This window comes from Liolophura sinensis, chromosome 11 (genome assembly GCF_032854445.1).
Source record: "Liolophura sinensis isolate JHLJ2023 chromosome 11, CUHK_Ljap_v2, whole genome shotgun sequence".
NCBI lineage: Eukaryota > Metazoa > Mollusca > Polyplacophora > Chitonida > Chitonidae > Liolophura > Liolophura sinensis.
The window spans coordinates 6,080,777-6,097,832 of record NC_088305.1 but is presented as its reverse complement, the minus strand read 5'-3'; the positions used below and the strand labels follow the sequence as shown (position 1 = coordinate 6,097,832).

General features: G+C 39.6%; 2 protein-coding genes across 3 annotated transcripts in view; both read right to left on the bottom strand.

The window, feature by feature from the left end:
* The window catches only part of LOC135477704 (transmembrane channel-like protein 4), a 17,765-nt gene extending 6,032 nt beyond the window's left edge, over positions 1-11,733 (bottom strand). The window contains exons 1-8 of the mRNA XM_064757897.1: positions 11,609-11,733; positions 10,120-10,267; positions 8,459-8,562; positions 6,673-6,772; positions 6,255-6,344; positions 3,318-3,443; positions 1,288-1,389; positions 565-678 (exon numbers count right to left, since the gene is read on the bottom strand). Coding sequence (XP_064613967.1) covers positions 565-678; positions 1,288-1,389; positions 3,318-3,443; positions 6,255-6,344; positions 6,673-6,772; positions 8,459-8,562; positions 10,120-10,267; positions 11,609-11,694 — 870 coding nt within the window. The 5' untranslated portion in view covers positions 11,695-11,733. The remainder of the gene's footprint in view (positions 1-564; positions 679-1,287; positions 1,390-3,317; positions 3,444-6,254; positions 6,345-6,672; positions 6,773-8,458; positions 8,563-10,119; positions 10,268-11,608) is intronic.
* The window catches only part of LOC135477790 (transmembrane channel-like protein 7), a 38,656-nt gene that overhangs the window by 21,085 nt on the left and 515 nt on the right, over positions 1-17,056 (bottom strand). For both annotated transcript variants that reach the window (XM_064757992.1, XM_064757993.1), the window contains exons 2-6: positions 16,488-16,665; positions 14,700-14,914; positions 13,046-13,124; positions 12,557-12,629; positions 11,986-12,158 (exon numbers count right to left, since the gene is read on the bottom strand). In XM_064757992.1, coding sequence (XP_064614062.1) covers positions 11,986-12,158; positions 12,557-12,629; positions 13,046-13,124; positions 14,700-14,914; positions 16,488-16,665 — 718 coding nt within the window. The remainder of the gene's footprint in view (positions 1-11,985; positions 12,159-12,556; positions 12,630-13,045; positions 13,125-14,699; positions 14,915-16,487; positions 16,666-17,056) is intronic.

The window sequence follows — 17,056 nt, the reverse complement described above, 5'->3', positions numbered from 1 at the left end:
ATAGATGAGGACCTGCACAGCTGAGGGTAGATGTTCACACATTTAACTTGCTCACCCATATCAGTGCCTGTCTATAGATGAGGACCAGTATAGCTCAGGGCAGATGCCATACATAAGCTTGCTCACCCATATCAGTGCGTGTCTATAGATGAGGACCAGTATAGCTGAGGGCAGATGTCCCATACATGAAGCTTGCTCACCCATATCAGTGCCTGTCTACAGATGAGGACCAGTATAGCTCAGGGCAGATGCCCATACATGAAGCTTGCTCACCCATATCAGTGCCTGTCTATAGATGAGGACCAGTATAGCTCAGGGCAGATGCCCATACATAAGCTTGCTCACCCATATCAGTGCGTGTCTATAGATAAGGGCCAGCACAGTGAGGGCAGATGCCCACACGTAAAGCTTGCTCACCCATACAAGTGCCTGTCCATAGATGAGGACCAGCACAGCTGAGGGCAATGTCCACATATTTAAACTTGCTCACCCATATCAGCACTTGTCTATAGACGAGCACCAGTACAGCTGAGGGCAGTTGCCCACACATTAAAGTTTGCTTACCCATATCAGTGCCTGTCTATAGATGATGACCAGTATAGCTGAGGGTAAGTGTAATTCCTTCTTTTGTCTGTTCCAGAAGTAGGCCCCGAAGTACATACTGAGGTTGACAATGGCCTGTGAGATGAGAAACACACCTGATAAATATGCATTTGGAAGCAAAAAAAAAAAAAACAAGTTCTTCAATGACAGAGCATAAGGTAACAGAAACACCAATCAGAATAAAATCTGACGAACTCTGACCCTGAAAACACAATTAAGTATGCATGAAATTAATTGAACAATCTATCCAGGGCCAATAGCTACACGGTTTTAATAAACAAAAATATAGAAAAATAATTGCTGCATCCAATTAAGAAATGATGTTTCAACAAGATTTCTTCCAATTAGAAAAAAAACAGTTACACAATTACATCTGATTTCATAAATCAACATAACAACATATGTATTAATGAGCCATTAGTTGTTATAGAATCACTCACTGATTCTGCATAGATGGCTGTATATCTACTGTGTCCGTAAAATTTCACCTGAAACCTATAATAAAGGCACTTTGGTGAAATTGTTTACCATACATGATTATCAAGTTGACCAGACGCAGCGTTTTCAACTTTTACTCAACTCTACCTGAATGGCTCAAAGTATTTATTCCTACACATCTAATGAGCATTCTCAGATGATCCAAAGTTGTAAACATTTTATGTAGGCGATGAATTTCTGTCTCACATGTACTAGGGTGTCCATGATGACCAGTTTGTAGAGTTCCTGCCCCAGCACCGTCCCCACACAGCCTAGGCTGCTGTCTCCAGTCTGACTGTCATCAACAAGCTGAAACAGGCAATGATCTCTACAAATTACAAACATATACTGTTGTGTCATGTGTTTGTGAATGCCGAGTGGTGGCAAAATAAAACAGCCCCATCCCCATAGTGCTTTGCTTGTAAGTTCAATAGTACAATAGTCAACACCAGTTTTTATTTTGTGATTTCCAGGTGGCCCCACAGTAAAATTCCCAAAATGGAACCTTCTTAATTTGTCCAATCTGGATGTTTTTTTTTTTCTGTTTTCTGTCATGCAAGGCTTTTTGATCAGTAACTTGCCAAAAGGAAAAATTGTTTGAAATGTTCTATGATTATCAAGTGTTATCTTTATTCATATAACTTCTCCAATATTGTATTTAGTCTTACTGCAGATTTAGTCTGCCTCTAAAAGAAGAATTTAAGTTGGTGTGACCTTGATGTTTACTTATTTATTTATTTCATTGGTGTATTACACCGTATTCAAGAATATGTCACTTATCTGATGGCGGCCACCATTATGGGGGGAGGAGACCGAACAAAAACTTGGTGGAAACGCACGATGATCTGCAAGTTGTAGGCAGACCTTCCCTTGTACAGCCAGAGAGGAAGCCAGCATGAGCCAGGCTTGAATTCACAGCGAGCGCATCGGTGAGAGGCTCCTGGGTCATTATGCTGCGCTGGCGTGCTAACTCCCACAGCCACAGAGACCCCCTACCTTACTGGTCACATTTCTGGGTCTCTACAGCCATTTAGTGCTCCTAGTTCTGTCATGTTTACACTGATGGCTTAACGAAGCATACATCTGGCCTCACTTAGCTAGCATATTCTCCTATCTGACTGAAGTTAGATGTAGATCTATCACACCCAGTACTGACTTATCTCTTAATAGCGGTACTAAATCTATAAAAGCAACATGGCGCTGACTTGGTTAACATGCCAGCCCGGTGCAATGACCCAGGACCTCTCACCAATGAGGAAACTGTGAGATCAAATCCAGCTCATGCTGGCTTCCTCTCTGGCTATAGGTGGGAAGGTCTGCCAGCAACCTGCGGATGATCGTGAGTTTTCCCCATTTCCTCCCACCACAATGCTGGCCATCGCCGTATATATGAGAAAATGTGAAAAAAACATCAAATCACATAAATACATAAATTAATAAATAAAACAACAAATGTGAGTTGTGATACATTGTCATGTATGTAGTCAGGAAAAATTAAAACTCTTTGCCGAACAACATGAAATCATATCTATTTATCTATGGACAAATGTGAATTGCTACACATTGTCATTTATTTATACATGGAAAATGGGAATCTGACAACCATGACAACCGTCATTACCGTGGAAATGGACACATGTAAATCATCATTTGTGTGTGTATGTATCCACCAAAAATTAAAAGTCTATGCGGAAAACAGTTGGAGTTATAGCCTGAACACCAAATAATATCTGTTTAAATAGTGTATAACCTCAGAAATGGACAAATGGGAGCTGTGACACGTCGTCATCAGTGTATCTGTATATCCATCAAAAGATCAAAGTCTCCGTGAAATAGCAATTGGAGATAGAGCCCGGACAGAAATATGGAAAAAAAACTGCTAATTCCCCCCCCCCCACTCCCCCCAGGCACTGTCCGGATTCCTCCCACCATAATGCTGGCTGCCGTCGTATAAGTGAAATATTCTTGAGTACGGCAAAAAACACCTATAAAATAAATAAATCAAAATCTCTATAATACGCTCCGAGTAATGTCAGCCGCATAATATAAATCAGAATGTGGCAAAATAAGGTCAAAACTTATACCTATATATACACAATTCAGCCTACTGAAATTGACTTTACCATTTTTAGTGAAAAATATTTTAACCAGTGTTACACTGCACATGTACATCTCCACAATAAAATCAAAATGATCTCCAAATACCAAATGGTTAAGACATAAGGGAGACCACTCACGTGCTGCACCGTGCTGTACAGTGAATACATGAGGGCAATCAGGTTAGCCATCCTCAGAAAGAACACCCGTACGAGTGTCACCCTCAGCTCCCACTGTCCTGTGCTGTAGTGCTCCATGATCGGCAGCTAGCGGATAGAACACAAGAACATTCGTAAGCTTACAACATATGTATATATGCTGGAGGTTTTATGTCACACTGAATTTTCAGTCATACTGACACTGGACCAGCCAGTCAGGTTTCCTTGATGTGATCTCTCAGTGATGAGCACCAAACGGGGCCACTGATAACATACAGGTATACATACATGTATGAGGCAACAAGCACTTATTCTTTGTGCACAGACTCTGTTCAGGAAATAGGGATGTACACGTAAAAATAATTTTTGTGCCATATATAAATGTACTTTATGGACACAAAATGTATTTCATGATCATGTTTTACAGGTACAAATGCCATCCCTATCTACACCAGAAGCAGTTCAGTGATCTCTCAGTACCTTTCCCTTGCACATACATGTAGTACATAGCCTCCCACACACTGACATAACATTTGTCTGTGCTCTCAGATCAGAGGGGGAACAGCACAGCAATGATAATGAGTCATCACCCAAAGTTATGCTCCTCTTACACACTGACACAACATTTGTCTGAGCTCTCAGATCAGAGAAGGAACAGCACAGCAATGATACTGAGTCATCACCCAATGACGTGCTCCTCTTACACACTGACACAACATTTGTCTGAGCTCTCAGATCAGAGAAGGAACAGCACAGCAATGATAATGAGTCATCACCCAAAGTTATGCTCCTCTTACACACTGACACAACATTTGTCTGAGCTCTCAGATCAGAGGAGGAACAGCACAGTAATGATACTGAGTCCTCACCCAATGTCGTGCTCCTCCTACACACTGACATAACATTTGTCTGAGCTCTCAGATCAGAGAAGGAACAGCACAGCAATGATACTGAGTCATCACCCAATGTCGTGCTCCACCTACCCAATGACACAACATTTGTCTGAGCTCTCAGATCAGAGGAGGAACAGCACAGCAATGATACTGAGTCATCACCCAATGTCATCCTCCTCTTACACACTGACACAACATTTGTCTGAGCTCTCAGATCAGAGGAGGAGCAGCACAGCAATGATACTGAGTCATCACCCAATGTCGTACTCCTCCTACACACTGACACAACATTTGTCTGAGCTCTCAGATCAGAGGAGGAACAGCACAGCAATGATACTGAGTCATCACCCAATGTCATGCTCCTCTTACACACTGACACAACATTTGTCTGAGCTCTCAGATCAGAGGAGGAACAGCACAGCAATGATACTGAGTCATCACCCAATGACGTGCTCCTCCTACACACTGACACAACATTTGTCTGAGCTCTCAGATCAAAGGAGGAACAGCACAGCAATGATACTGAGTCATCACCCAATGTCGTGCTCCTCCTACACACTGACATAACCTTTGTCTGAGCTCTCAGATCAGAGGAGGAACAGTACAGCAATGATACTGAGTCATCACCCAATGTCATGCTCCTCCTACACACTGACATAACATTTGTCTGAGCTCTCAGATCAGAGGAGGAACAGTACAGCAATGATACTGAGTCATCACCCAATGTCGTGCTCCTCCTACACACTGACACAACATTTGTCTGAGCTCTCAGATCAGAGGAGGAACAGTACAGCAATGATACTGAGTCATCACCCAATGTCGTGCTCCTCCTACACACTGACACAACATTTGTCTGAGCTCTCAGATCAGAGGAGGAACAGTACAGCAATGATACTGAGTCATCACCCAATGTCATGCTCCTCCTACACACTGACATAACATTTGTCTGAGCTCTCAGATCAGAGGAGGAACAGCACAGCAATGATAATGAGTCATCACCCAATGTCATGCTCCTCTTACACACTGACATAACATTTGTCTGAGCTCTCAGATCAGAGAAGGAACAGCACAGCAATGATACTGAGTCATCACCCAATGTCATGCTCCTCTTACACACTGACATAACATTTGTCTGAGCTCTCAGATCAGAGGAGGAACAGCACAGCAATGATACTGAGTCATCACCCAATGTCATGCTCCTCCTACACACTGACACAACATTTGCCCAGAGGAGGAACAGCACAGCAATGACAGAGTCATCACCCAATGTCATGCTCCTCTTACACACTGACACAACATTTGTCTGAGCTCTCAGATCAGAGAAGGAACAGCACAGCAATGATACTGAGTCATCACCCAATGTCATCCTCCTCTTACACACTGACACAACATTTGTCTGAGCTCTCAGATCAGAGGAGGAACAGCACAGCAATGATACTGAGTCATCACCCAATGTCATGCTCCTCTTACACACTGACACAACATTTGTCTGAGCTCTCAGATCAGAGGAGGAACAGCGCAGCAATGATACTGAGTCATCACCCAATGTCGTGCTCTTCCTACACACTGACACAACATTTGTCTGAGCTCTCAGATCAGAGGAGGAACAGCGCAGCAATGATACTGAGTCATCACCCAATGACGTGCTCCTCTTACACCCTGACACAATATTTGTCTGAGCTCTCAGATCAGAGGAGGAACAGCACAGCACTGATACTGAGTCATCACCCAATGTCGTGCTCCTCCTACACACTGACATAACATTTGTCTGAGCTCTCAGATCAGAGGAGGAGCAGTACAGCAATGATACCGAGTCATCACCCAACGGAGAAGTGCCTGGAGTAAACCATAGGGCCTTTAACTGATACACTGTACCCGATCGAGTCAGTGAGTGCAGGATTAGCGAGGTGTGGCCCCAGTGATCAGGCGCCAAGTAGCTGTGATGAGGCAAATATTGTAGGAAAATTTGCCCAGCATGGTCTGGCATTAATATAGTATTTAATAATTAATACGTATAAATACTTACTCGAGTGATAACCATTGGGACAATGATGTTGATCAGACTGAAAATAATTGTGGTTCCATACACCTGGAAAAATCCTGAAGACAGGTTGATCTGAGTAAAGCAAATCGGGAAGAAAAGGAAAGAAACTGAATTAAAAAAAAAAAAAATGCCAAGAAATTACTGAAATTACAATGTTAGTCAAGAAGTAGTTTAATTTACATGTACAACACGTAGTAGAAATGAATGTTGTAAATCTTCAACCTTTTTGATGTCTAAAGCACCCTTTTCAGTGGATTTTATGCATACAATTATCAAGGAAATGGTGCTAAAATGATTTGTTTGCCCTACATGTAACTGGCAGGGAAGGTATAAGTTTAGTAAAGTTTAGTAAAGCAGATCGATCTTTCTATATGACAGACAGACATGTTTTCGTACTCACCCCAGTAGCATTTGAAATCTGCCCTAAGTGGTTTGCATCAGCAAAATTCACATTAACTACGAGGAAGAAAATGCCAGTACATCCCGCACCAATAAGGATGCTACAACAAATTATGATTGAACAACATTTTATAACATCACTGTACTTGTACAGTTAATTGTTAGGAGTTTGGTGTATTTTGAAGACCCCTGTATTTAAGCCATAAAAGTCCTTAAAAAGACAAACTCAGAACAGGAAAGAACTCAAATTGTGGTGGGTACACTGTTCTGCAATAAAGAATTTGCGTACAAACTTTAAACCTTCCATGCAAAACATTTTAATTGTCGCTATGTTTCAATGTTTGACTTAAGTCTAAAGACATATGATGAATACGGCCCCAGCCCAAAAGTTTTGATGTTGATGATTTTTGTTCAACAAACACAAAATTTGCAACAGCTCTAACATATGAAAGTCGCCAGAGAACAGAGGACATCCTGCTGCCTTGTTTAATACTTCAATACCTAACCTTGCATTACAAAGCTGGAGGTAGTGGGGCAGGGAGGGGCAGGGAGGTAGTGGGGCAGGGAGGGGCAGGGAGGTAGTGGGGCAGGGAGGTAGTGGGGCAGGGAGGCAGTGAGGCAGTGAGGCAGTGAGGCAGGAAGGTAGTGAGGCAGGGAGGTACTCTAGCGAGATGACTCACCTTGATTCACTACGTCTTTACCTGGCTTTGCCACCTTGTTACCCCCATTCACTACCTCGCTTCGTTACCTTGCTAACTCGCTACCTTGTCTTTATATATTACAAAGGTAAAGGTATCAAGGTAATAAAAGGTCTTCTACATGTATCTGCTTCCTTGGTAAGAACTGCCAAATGTCTACATATGTATCATCTTGCATTAAGGACACTCATTCAGTGAATGGGCCATGCTAACAGACAGAATCCAAACAAATCTGACCAAACAACTAACTTAACAAGCTGCCTTGCTGCAGCTAAAGTATGATCAAATTTATACATCACAACTGCTAGTAACTGACAAGTAACAATTTAATAACATCCCGTTTTTCAAGTAAGAAGTTCTTCTGAAAATTAATTGGTTGATGAGTTTGGGAGATACAATGTTTCTAGCAAGCCTTATCCCAGTGTGTGTAATAATGAATTCTACAAGTTCATAAATTGGTTCTCTGAGCTCTGACAAACAGGTGGACATAAATAAAATAAACTAAATTTATACCCTCTGGCTGAGGGATAAAAAGAGGAACGATTTAAACAGTTTCATGCAAAGTCAAAGATGAAACTGAACTTGGGAGCCAATAAAATACTCTTCCATGAAGTGTGCATGCTTATAGTGAGTGATGTTTGAACTCCTGACTAAATCCATATACGTCTTATTTCATAAAAGGCAAAGAAAACATCAACATGAAGGGTACATAGGATAACTGACTATTAAACTACTGTCTAGGTAAATAGTTTGATTTGTTTTTTTGTTTTTGATTTCTTTCAATCAAATACAGTACAACTGAAACATTCAGTTTTATCTAATTCTGTTCTGAACAGTGGCATCACTGATCACGATATAAAATCAACATTTTACTCAGACTGATTTCCACTGGCTGCCAAAAGGCAACCATGGTTTCCAGTGTTTTAAAGATATTTTACTCAGTTGGAAAAATGATTTCCGAAACTGTGTTTTATGGTTTTCATCAGAAATACACTTTATTTTACTGTTTGCTATAATTTTTTACTACACTTCACAGATGGCACATCACACTTCATGAAATGTCAGAAACGTGTAACAACTGTCAGTTACATGGTGATTGTCCATGCTAGGATTCTCAGCAAAATCACTTTGGTCTTCTCAGTTCTACTTCTCAAGAAGACAGCTGCATGTGCCTTGGCTTCCACCATTTGGTCCTGCATAGGATTTTGATTGATTGATTGATTGACTGATTTATTTGATTAGACCTGTACACCATACTGTCTTAACCTTTAAACCATTCCAGACTTCTATGGTACAAAATGACACACTGTAATATTATTAAAGAAATAAGAATAAAGAAAGTCAATGAATACATGAAACAAAATGACAGCTCACTTGGCATGAGCTCTTCTACACATTAATATTAGTACACATATATTCAATACTAACAGTAGCAAAGTACAAGAGCTCCTGCCAGCTGATGCTTAGAGAACAGAAAACAAAAATTCATGACTTTCTCTTTTTAAAGCTTGTGACTTTTCTTTCATCCCAATTCATGACGGATATTTTAATGTACATATTAATGTCACATTAATTTATTAAATGGTCCTTTCATGGGCCAAATTTTTTTTCTTTTCAATGTTGGAAGAAGGTATACAAATAAAACTTGAGAATCAAATTATGCGTGAAAAACTATCCCAGCTAACTTTCCTCTTGAAAACATATTTACATGATCAGAAAGCCTAAACACAAAGGAAATTCACAAAACCCTCAAGATTGGTCAAAATAAAGTCAGACGGATTTCACATATTTTTTTTTTCATTCCATTCTTGGGTTTTATAGTCTTGGCTTGCCCATAAAACTGGTGTCGTTGACTGAAAATCACAACATCACTGGAGATACCGGTCCCTTGTGCTGTGATATGAAAGGTCAATGATCCCGTTAAAGGAGAAGAATATACAAAGATGATGCCAAAATCAGATAAAAGAGCATCAGAACTTCTTTACAAATATGGTCTTTAATATTTTTCTTTAGATTTTTTTTTCAGGAAATTATTTGAAAATATTTTTGTGTGGTGGGTATTTGGGATAACCTTTTGGTATTTATAGTGGATGTATAATAATGTTCTAAACAAGAATGTGATCCATGTCTTATAAATTTATTTGAATGTAAATTTGTCGTTGATATACAAACACGTGCATTTAATATGAATTATGATAATATTTATGAATACATTAAAACTATAAATATGACCAAAATCCAGGTTTAACACATGTTAGCTGTACACATCAAATTCTAGTGCCAATACATTTATTACATCCTAATTTATAACAATTTAATTTATTTATTTATTTGATTGGTGTTTTACGCTGTACTCAAGAATATTTCACTTATACGACGGCCGCCAGCATTATGGTGGGTGGAAACCGGGCACAGCCTGGGGGAAACCCATGACCATCCGCAGGTTGCTGGCAGACCTTCCCACATACGGCCGGAGAGGAAGCCAGACTATAACAATTTAAAACAAGGACTATATATATATATATACCAAAAGTTGGCCCCAAATACCCACCACACAAAATATATTTTCAAATGCCTGTTTCTCTTTAAAGAAAAATCAAAAAAAAAAAAATACTGAAGGCCACATTTACAACTAACTTTTCGCACTTTTTCATGTGAACTTTGTATAGTTTTTATGTTTTTTCCACCTTTAAAGTTGATAGTAGCTCCTGCACATATATGTACTGTACAGCTGACATGGCTGATCTCACCTTACAGGTGTTGATGATGCTCTGACTGGCCTGATAAACAGCTCCCCTGGAGGTCAGGTTATAATCCCAGGTGGCAAACAGCAGCGTGGTGAATTTGAGACGTGTATTGTCCTCCCCTCGCACAGTTAAACAGGTTGCACGAGCAATTCTGTTGACATAGACAAAGACCAAATTAGCTAAAGCAGCATCATATTTCTTCAACATTTTTCGCAAGTTTACGGGCAATTCTGAATGACATTTGCACATGATGTTTTGATTACAGTGGGTTAGCTTACATTGCATCACAAAAAGAAATTGATTGTATTGTCAACACCAGATGAACATTCAAAAAAGGTTGAAAAAAAAGGACACTTCTCTGATCTTACATTACTAATCTCTGATATTTTCCAATATGGCTGAAATATTGCCAAAGTGGCGTTAAGCCATTATCATTCATTTCTACCATAAACTCCATGATGTACCATGCACAAATGACTGTTGAAAAAAATCATTGGTTTCTTGTGAAACATAATTTGATCTGTCTTTTAAAGTTTTTTCTTTAAAAGAATATTGATCTTTCATCCTGAACTGATGTATCAGGCATTTTGTAAGAGAACAAATGGGCATTACAATTCAGTTTCCTAAAGGAGCACAAAATAATTGTTGTAAACTATACGGTACATGTGTTTCCTCATGACCTCCTCAGCACTCCATTCCTTCAAAGATTTTAACTTGCAATTTCTAGGTAATTTAATAATGCTACCAGAAGTGTCATTTGTTCACATGTAAACAGTAAGCACTACACGTACACAGAAGAAATGTAGCTATTACATTACCTGATTTATCTGAATGGTGTTTTACGCTGTACTCAATAATATTTCACTTATATGACGGCGGCCAGCATTATGGAGGGAGGAAACTGGGCAGAGCCCGGAGGAAACCCACGAGCATCTGCAGGTTGCTGACAGACCTTCCCACGTACGGCCGGAGAGGAAGCCAGCATGAGCTGGACTTGAACTCACAGTGACCGCATTGGTGAGAGACTCCTGGGTCATTACGCTGCGCTAGCGCGCTAATCGACTGAGCCACGGAGGCCCCGCTATTACATTAATCCACACATCAATCAAGGAAATGTATGATTTATAACAACATGCAGATCTCAAAACAGATTATACTGTCAGATCAAAACAAGATGAAAGGAAAATACTATATTTCATCTTATGTTTAGTATGTCAAATGCATTTCCAGATGCACATAAAAGCCTTACCAAAACAAAAAAAACCTCTCAAATGTGGATGAATCAATCAAAATGTGTCACTTAAAAACAGCTGAACTTTAGGTCAAGTACAGTAGACATAGTTTGTAATAGCCATTTTGCTGAATGAATGAATGAATGATTATGGCTTAACACCACATTAGCAATATTTCAGTCATATTGTGGCTAATTTGTTGACATATACAAAGTATTGGTAGCTCTAAGAAAAGTACATTTACATGTTCATTTACCTACCCTCTTAAAATAATGAAGAAACTTCCAAAGTAGGTGGTGAGCAGAATAAGGAGATACGCAAAGTCTAGGTGGTACCCATTGATCATTCTGGGGTAGTGGCCATAGAAGAAGAAAGATTCTGCTAGTATTCCCTGCAAGAGAAGGGGGGAATCAAACATTGGCTGTCAGACATTATAGAATAGGGAGTGAGAACAGTCACAAATTACAGCCAGCAAGGGTTTTGGTTTAAAACTAAAAGTTATCAAGGTATGCATGCCACTTTCCTGTTGTGATGAGCTGTGTTCAGTTCACGAATACAGCTGAAAACAAGAATGAAATGGTCATCAACCAGATGCAAGCTTATCTGACTATGTATAGTCTTGTTAAAATAGTAATACCTTTCCATCCAGCAGGTTTGAGAACCTGAACTTCTGACTGACGTCCTTGTAAGGAAAGTAAATCATGCTGGGCAAAATGACGAAAAAGAACCAGAGCAGGAAGAGGGTAAGATTGAGGCAGAAGATCCACTTGGTAAAGATGAACACAGAAACTACACTGGAACCAAAGTGACCTGGTAAAATACACATAAATGTAGCAGCATATAGTTTCATTCATTTCAATCTAATTTGTTCTTTAACATGCATCGGTGAGTCCAGTTTTTTTTTTCTCTTTTTTTTTCTGCGGGGTCAAAATTCAGAGACCCCAAAACAACACAGTACACCTTTTCACTTTTTACAACTCGACTCTTTTACTGATATCCATGTTAGCCACAGACAGCATTTTACCCACTTCTAATATCCAGTAGTAAAAAATTCCACTCACTAGTCTTGATGTGCCAACTATCTCAACTCAGCACGCTGCAAAAGGGCGTGTTTCCTTTCAGTACGAAGAATCAAACTTGCATGATTTTATGTCATTATCAAGGACAGGACTTTATATGTTGGCTACGAAAGTTTTGAGAAAGCTCACTCTCTGTCTTATTGATGACATCTCGAAAAACAGGAACTTCCCACAGGCGACTGGAAAACCTGTCCCACCAAACCTGAAACATTAGAACAGTGTAAAGCCTAGGCCTAATTTCTGGGCTAACGTGCAAAATTACTTATTTATTTGATTGTTTCTCAATGCCATACACCAGAATTTTTTTTACTAATATTATACTGGTCAGTTTTACTGCTAGAGGAAATTGGAGTAAATGACATAAACCACTGACCTTTGGTAAGTCACTGACAAACTTCCCCACTTGAGACATACAGATAACTGTAACTGAATACCATATTCATGGTGAATGCTGTCATCAGTGAATGTTAGATTGTGCACATGGACATAATCTGAACAATGTGGAATTGACACAAGATGACCAGCTGCATCTACGGATCACTGGGCAGTAAGAAAAGTCTTTCAAAAAATCACAGAACTACATGTATATGTGATTAAAAAAATTTTTTTTTACTTTACCAGAAAATCATGGCGAACCAGGTTGAAAAAACCCATTTTGCTACGCAGATTTAAACCCTTTGACTTCTCCCTCTTTTTTCTGTAAAGACACAAGAGCAACTGTACTAACATGTATAAAACATTGCACATGTACCAGACAGTCTTCTGAATTTAAAAAGTAAATGGCCTAAATCAGTCTGCTTCAAAAGTGCAATTTTAGATGCATTAAAATGTCATAAATTGGCTGCTTTGGAAAGATACCACCCTTCCTCCCACCCCATTTCCAGCTCTGCTTATCTCTACCTCTGCATACATTCCTGTAGAGCTATGCATTCCTATAGTTACTTTTCTTGGAGTGGTGCCAGAGTTCTGCCACCTCGCATCTCAGGTAATGATCAGTGAATTTTGAACTTAAACATATATATAGCTTTTTAACCTGTTTACAATTTGGCAGAACTGAATTAGCGACTTTTGACCGCACAGGTAGCAGGACAATGTTTTTGGCTGGTAGCTCTCATCTCGGTGAAATCTTGGTTTCAAAATGAACTACGTTATGGCGGCACGGTTTGGAAATCAACTGATTTTACATCTGCAGTGGTTCGTAAATGATACACACCTGACCCATAACACTTCGTTAAATGGCCCTTCTGCTACATGTAACTAAGTCGTTGTAGATGATCTCAAAATGATGTCTTATGCAGTAATTCTGTGTTATCATGTGTCACTTCATGGAGTGAATGGATATAGGATACATGATATATACTCTGAAATGAAAAGTGTTGAAGAATGCTATGCCTGAAAATATGGAAACAATTTTTTTTATTTCTACGCATATTTTATATCTTTTAAGCCAATTACCAGAAGTGTTTGGAAAGGACACCACTCAAGAACTGGCTGGCAACGCAGGTCAAGACCTCAAGATGGCTGCCTCTGCTCACACCAGCCATTTGTGCAGTACTGTCACTTTATTCTACAGGTTATTCAGTGAAATCTCATTAAAATAATAAAATATTTCTTTACTTCTTATATTCTGACACTTCTTAGAAAGTTTGAGTATCCTGCCTTCCACTGAAATATGTTTTGGCCAGGTGCTGTTTTGTCCTTTAACTAACAGCGATCTCCATTAGGGAGGCTGATGGATCAATGTGCTGCGCTAGCATAATTTATGCTATGTGTCAAACTTGTGTGTAATCTGCCATGTGTTTCGGGTGTTACCCACTGTGGCTTGTTATACCTTTCTAATGTTTGAAAGGTCCTGCAATAGGTTATCATAGAAAATGTTCACTCATACCCCTGTGTCCTCTTTTAATGACAGTTTGGCAACTACTGGAGTAAAATTATTTCATCATTTATCCAGTCTGACTATTAACACCACAAATTCACCTGTTGCTTTACCAGCAGAATAAATCTTTCAAATGTTTTCAGGGAAGAGTGAAAGAAAAAGAAAACTTCAAGTGGTGGAAATTGTAGACTATGGTGGTTATTCTTGTACCTGATTGTAGAATCTTTAGAAAAGGAAATATACAAAAAAAAAAAAATAATAAAAAAACACCATCAGAAAAAATAGTAAGAGAATTTTCAGTTTTATTTTGACCCAGTTTTGAATATTTTTAGTGTTGGCTTGACCATAAAACACAAAATAAAATTTGTATTAAAACAAGAAATGACACCTTACCTATTCTGCCTTTGTTTACTAAAGACAAGTTCATCAGCATTAGCTTTGTTCTGTGAGGGGTCGTGTATATCAGATTGGACACCATAGGGGAATCCTGCTCCAGGGGAGTCCAGCTTCGCTGTTACATCCTTGATAGCAGCTTCAGAGAAAATGTCGCTGTCCAGGTGATGGACATGCCTGCTCCAGGAACGAGCAAATGAGTGGCCGCGACCCACCTGTACACAATAATAAAAAAGGGTACAAAGACTTTATACACGTAAATTTATATTCAATTATTTATTTGATTGGTGTCTAATGCTGTGATCAAGAATATTTCTCTTATACAACAGCAGCAGCCAGCATAATGGAGGGAAGGACCGAGAACCCACAACCATTTGCAGATTGCTGCCAGACCTTCCCATGTACGACCATAGGAGAATCCAGCATGAGCTCACATCAACCGTATTGGTAAGAATCTCATAGGTCATTGTGATGCACTAGCATGCCTTAAATCCATGCAGGTACTGTGTGAGAAAGGTCTTCAAATGTCCTGATCAAAAAGAAAAAACACTTCACTGTCTTGAGTGTATTAATTTGTATACTGTATTATTGCATTCATTGGTGTTTTACTCCATTCTCAAGAATATTTCACTTATATGATGGTGGTCATCATTATGGTGGGAGGAAATCTGTCTGAGGCTGGATGATTGGAAAGTCAGGGTCAGTGGTACCCACAACCGTTCATGGGTTGCTGGTAGACCTTCCCATGTATGACTGGAGTGGAAGCCAGCATGAGCTGATCTCACGGTGACTACAATGGTGAGAGGCTCCCGAGTCATTGTGTCATTCTGGCATGCTAAGCACTAGACCACGGAGGCCCCTGTGTACATAAATTGATATCCAGACATGTACCTACATGTAGATGGCCTTATATAACCTTAATTCACCTTACAAAACATGCTACATACTGTAAATGCCTTCTTCAAGGACATAAGTTATCATTCTAAAATGTGGATGTTCTCATTACTAATTATGACCCATAATATGTAGGCTTTCTTGGGCAAACATAGGCCAAAAAAAAAAGTGCCCTCTGAATCCAAAGTAAGAAACTTCCATTTAACAGCAAAATTAAAACCAGTCATTTAATATGATGATCAAATGTTGGTAAATCTAGCTTCAGAAGTAGGACTCTAAAAGACAATCACAAAGCATGGATGGATGACCCAGCAGATTACTGTTTTTGAGACATGGTTTTGACAAGAGTTAATAATCAGCCAATTATTCAATGAATCAATCGAGGTTCAATGAATTCATGTCAAAGGGCTTAAAGGGTACATGGTTTTTAATTCATAATATATGCAGTTTAGGATAACATATGAGAGTACAAAAAACTTCTCAGTTTTCTTCTTAGGCATCAGTCTAGAAATGAAATAGCCTGCTGTCAATGTGGAGAGCTGTCAAGACAACTGTGTGGGTGGAAGGGGTTGGTACCTAAATTGGATATCTGTTGGGGTGTGGGGGTGTTGGGGGTGTTGGGGTGTGGGGGTGTTGGGTTGGCTGGTTTGCTAAGTTGGACCTGCATTCCCAGCCAGTTCTTCAACGGTGTCCTTTCCAAACATTTCTGGCCAATGGCAGAAAATATGCATAAAACAGACGGGTTAAAAGATATAAAATTGTTTCCATTTTTTCGGGCAGAACATTCAACATTTTTCATTTTACAGTACCTATCATGTATCCTTTATCACATGATACGTCTAGACTATAACACTTTGCTGAGCTTTATATCTGATTTCAATGAAATCCCCATACCTGCTTGGTCAGTGACTGGGTGTAGGAGATGCACGTGTCCGAGGCGAGGAGTTGAACATGACGGACAGATCCAGTCTGAGTGACGTGGGAGGGGCCCTCACTTGCATGAGAAGAGGGTGGTAACCTTACGCTACCATGACTACCCTTCACATTGACACCTGAGGTTTGTGACGTCATTCTGCACAGTAGTATTTCACATGTACATATAAGGCTCTTATTTATTTGTTCATTTATATGTTTATTTATTTGATTGGTGTTTTACGCCGTACTAAAGAATATTTCACTTATACGACTGTGGCCAGCATTATGGTGGGAGGAAACGGGGCAGAGCCCGGGGGAAACCCACGACCATCCGCGTGTAGCTGCCAGACCTTCCTATTTACGGCTGGAGAGGAATCCAGATGTATGGCTCTTAGCTTTCCTGTAATAAATATCTGTATTAAATGTACAATGGTTTTAAGATGTAAGAGACAGACGGACATGGTAAGGGTTAAATGCCAATGTGCATATGTCACATGAATTTGTTATGTGGCTGACATCTGAAAAGGATATCCTCCATATTTGGCCAA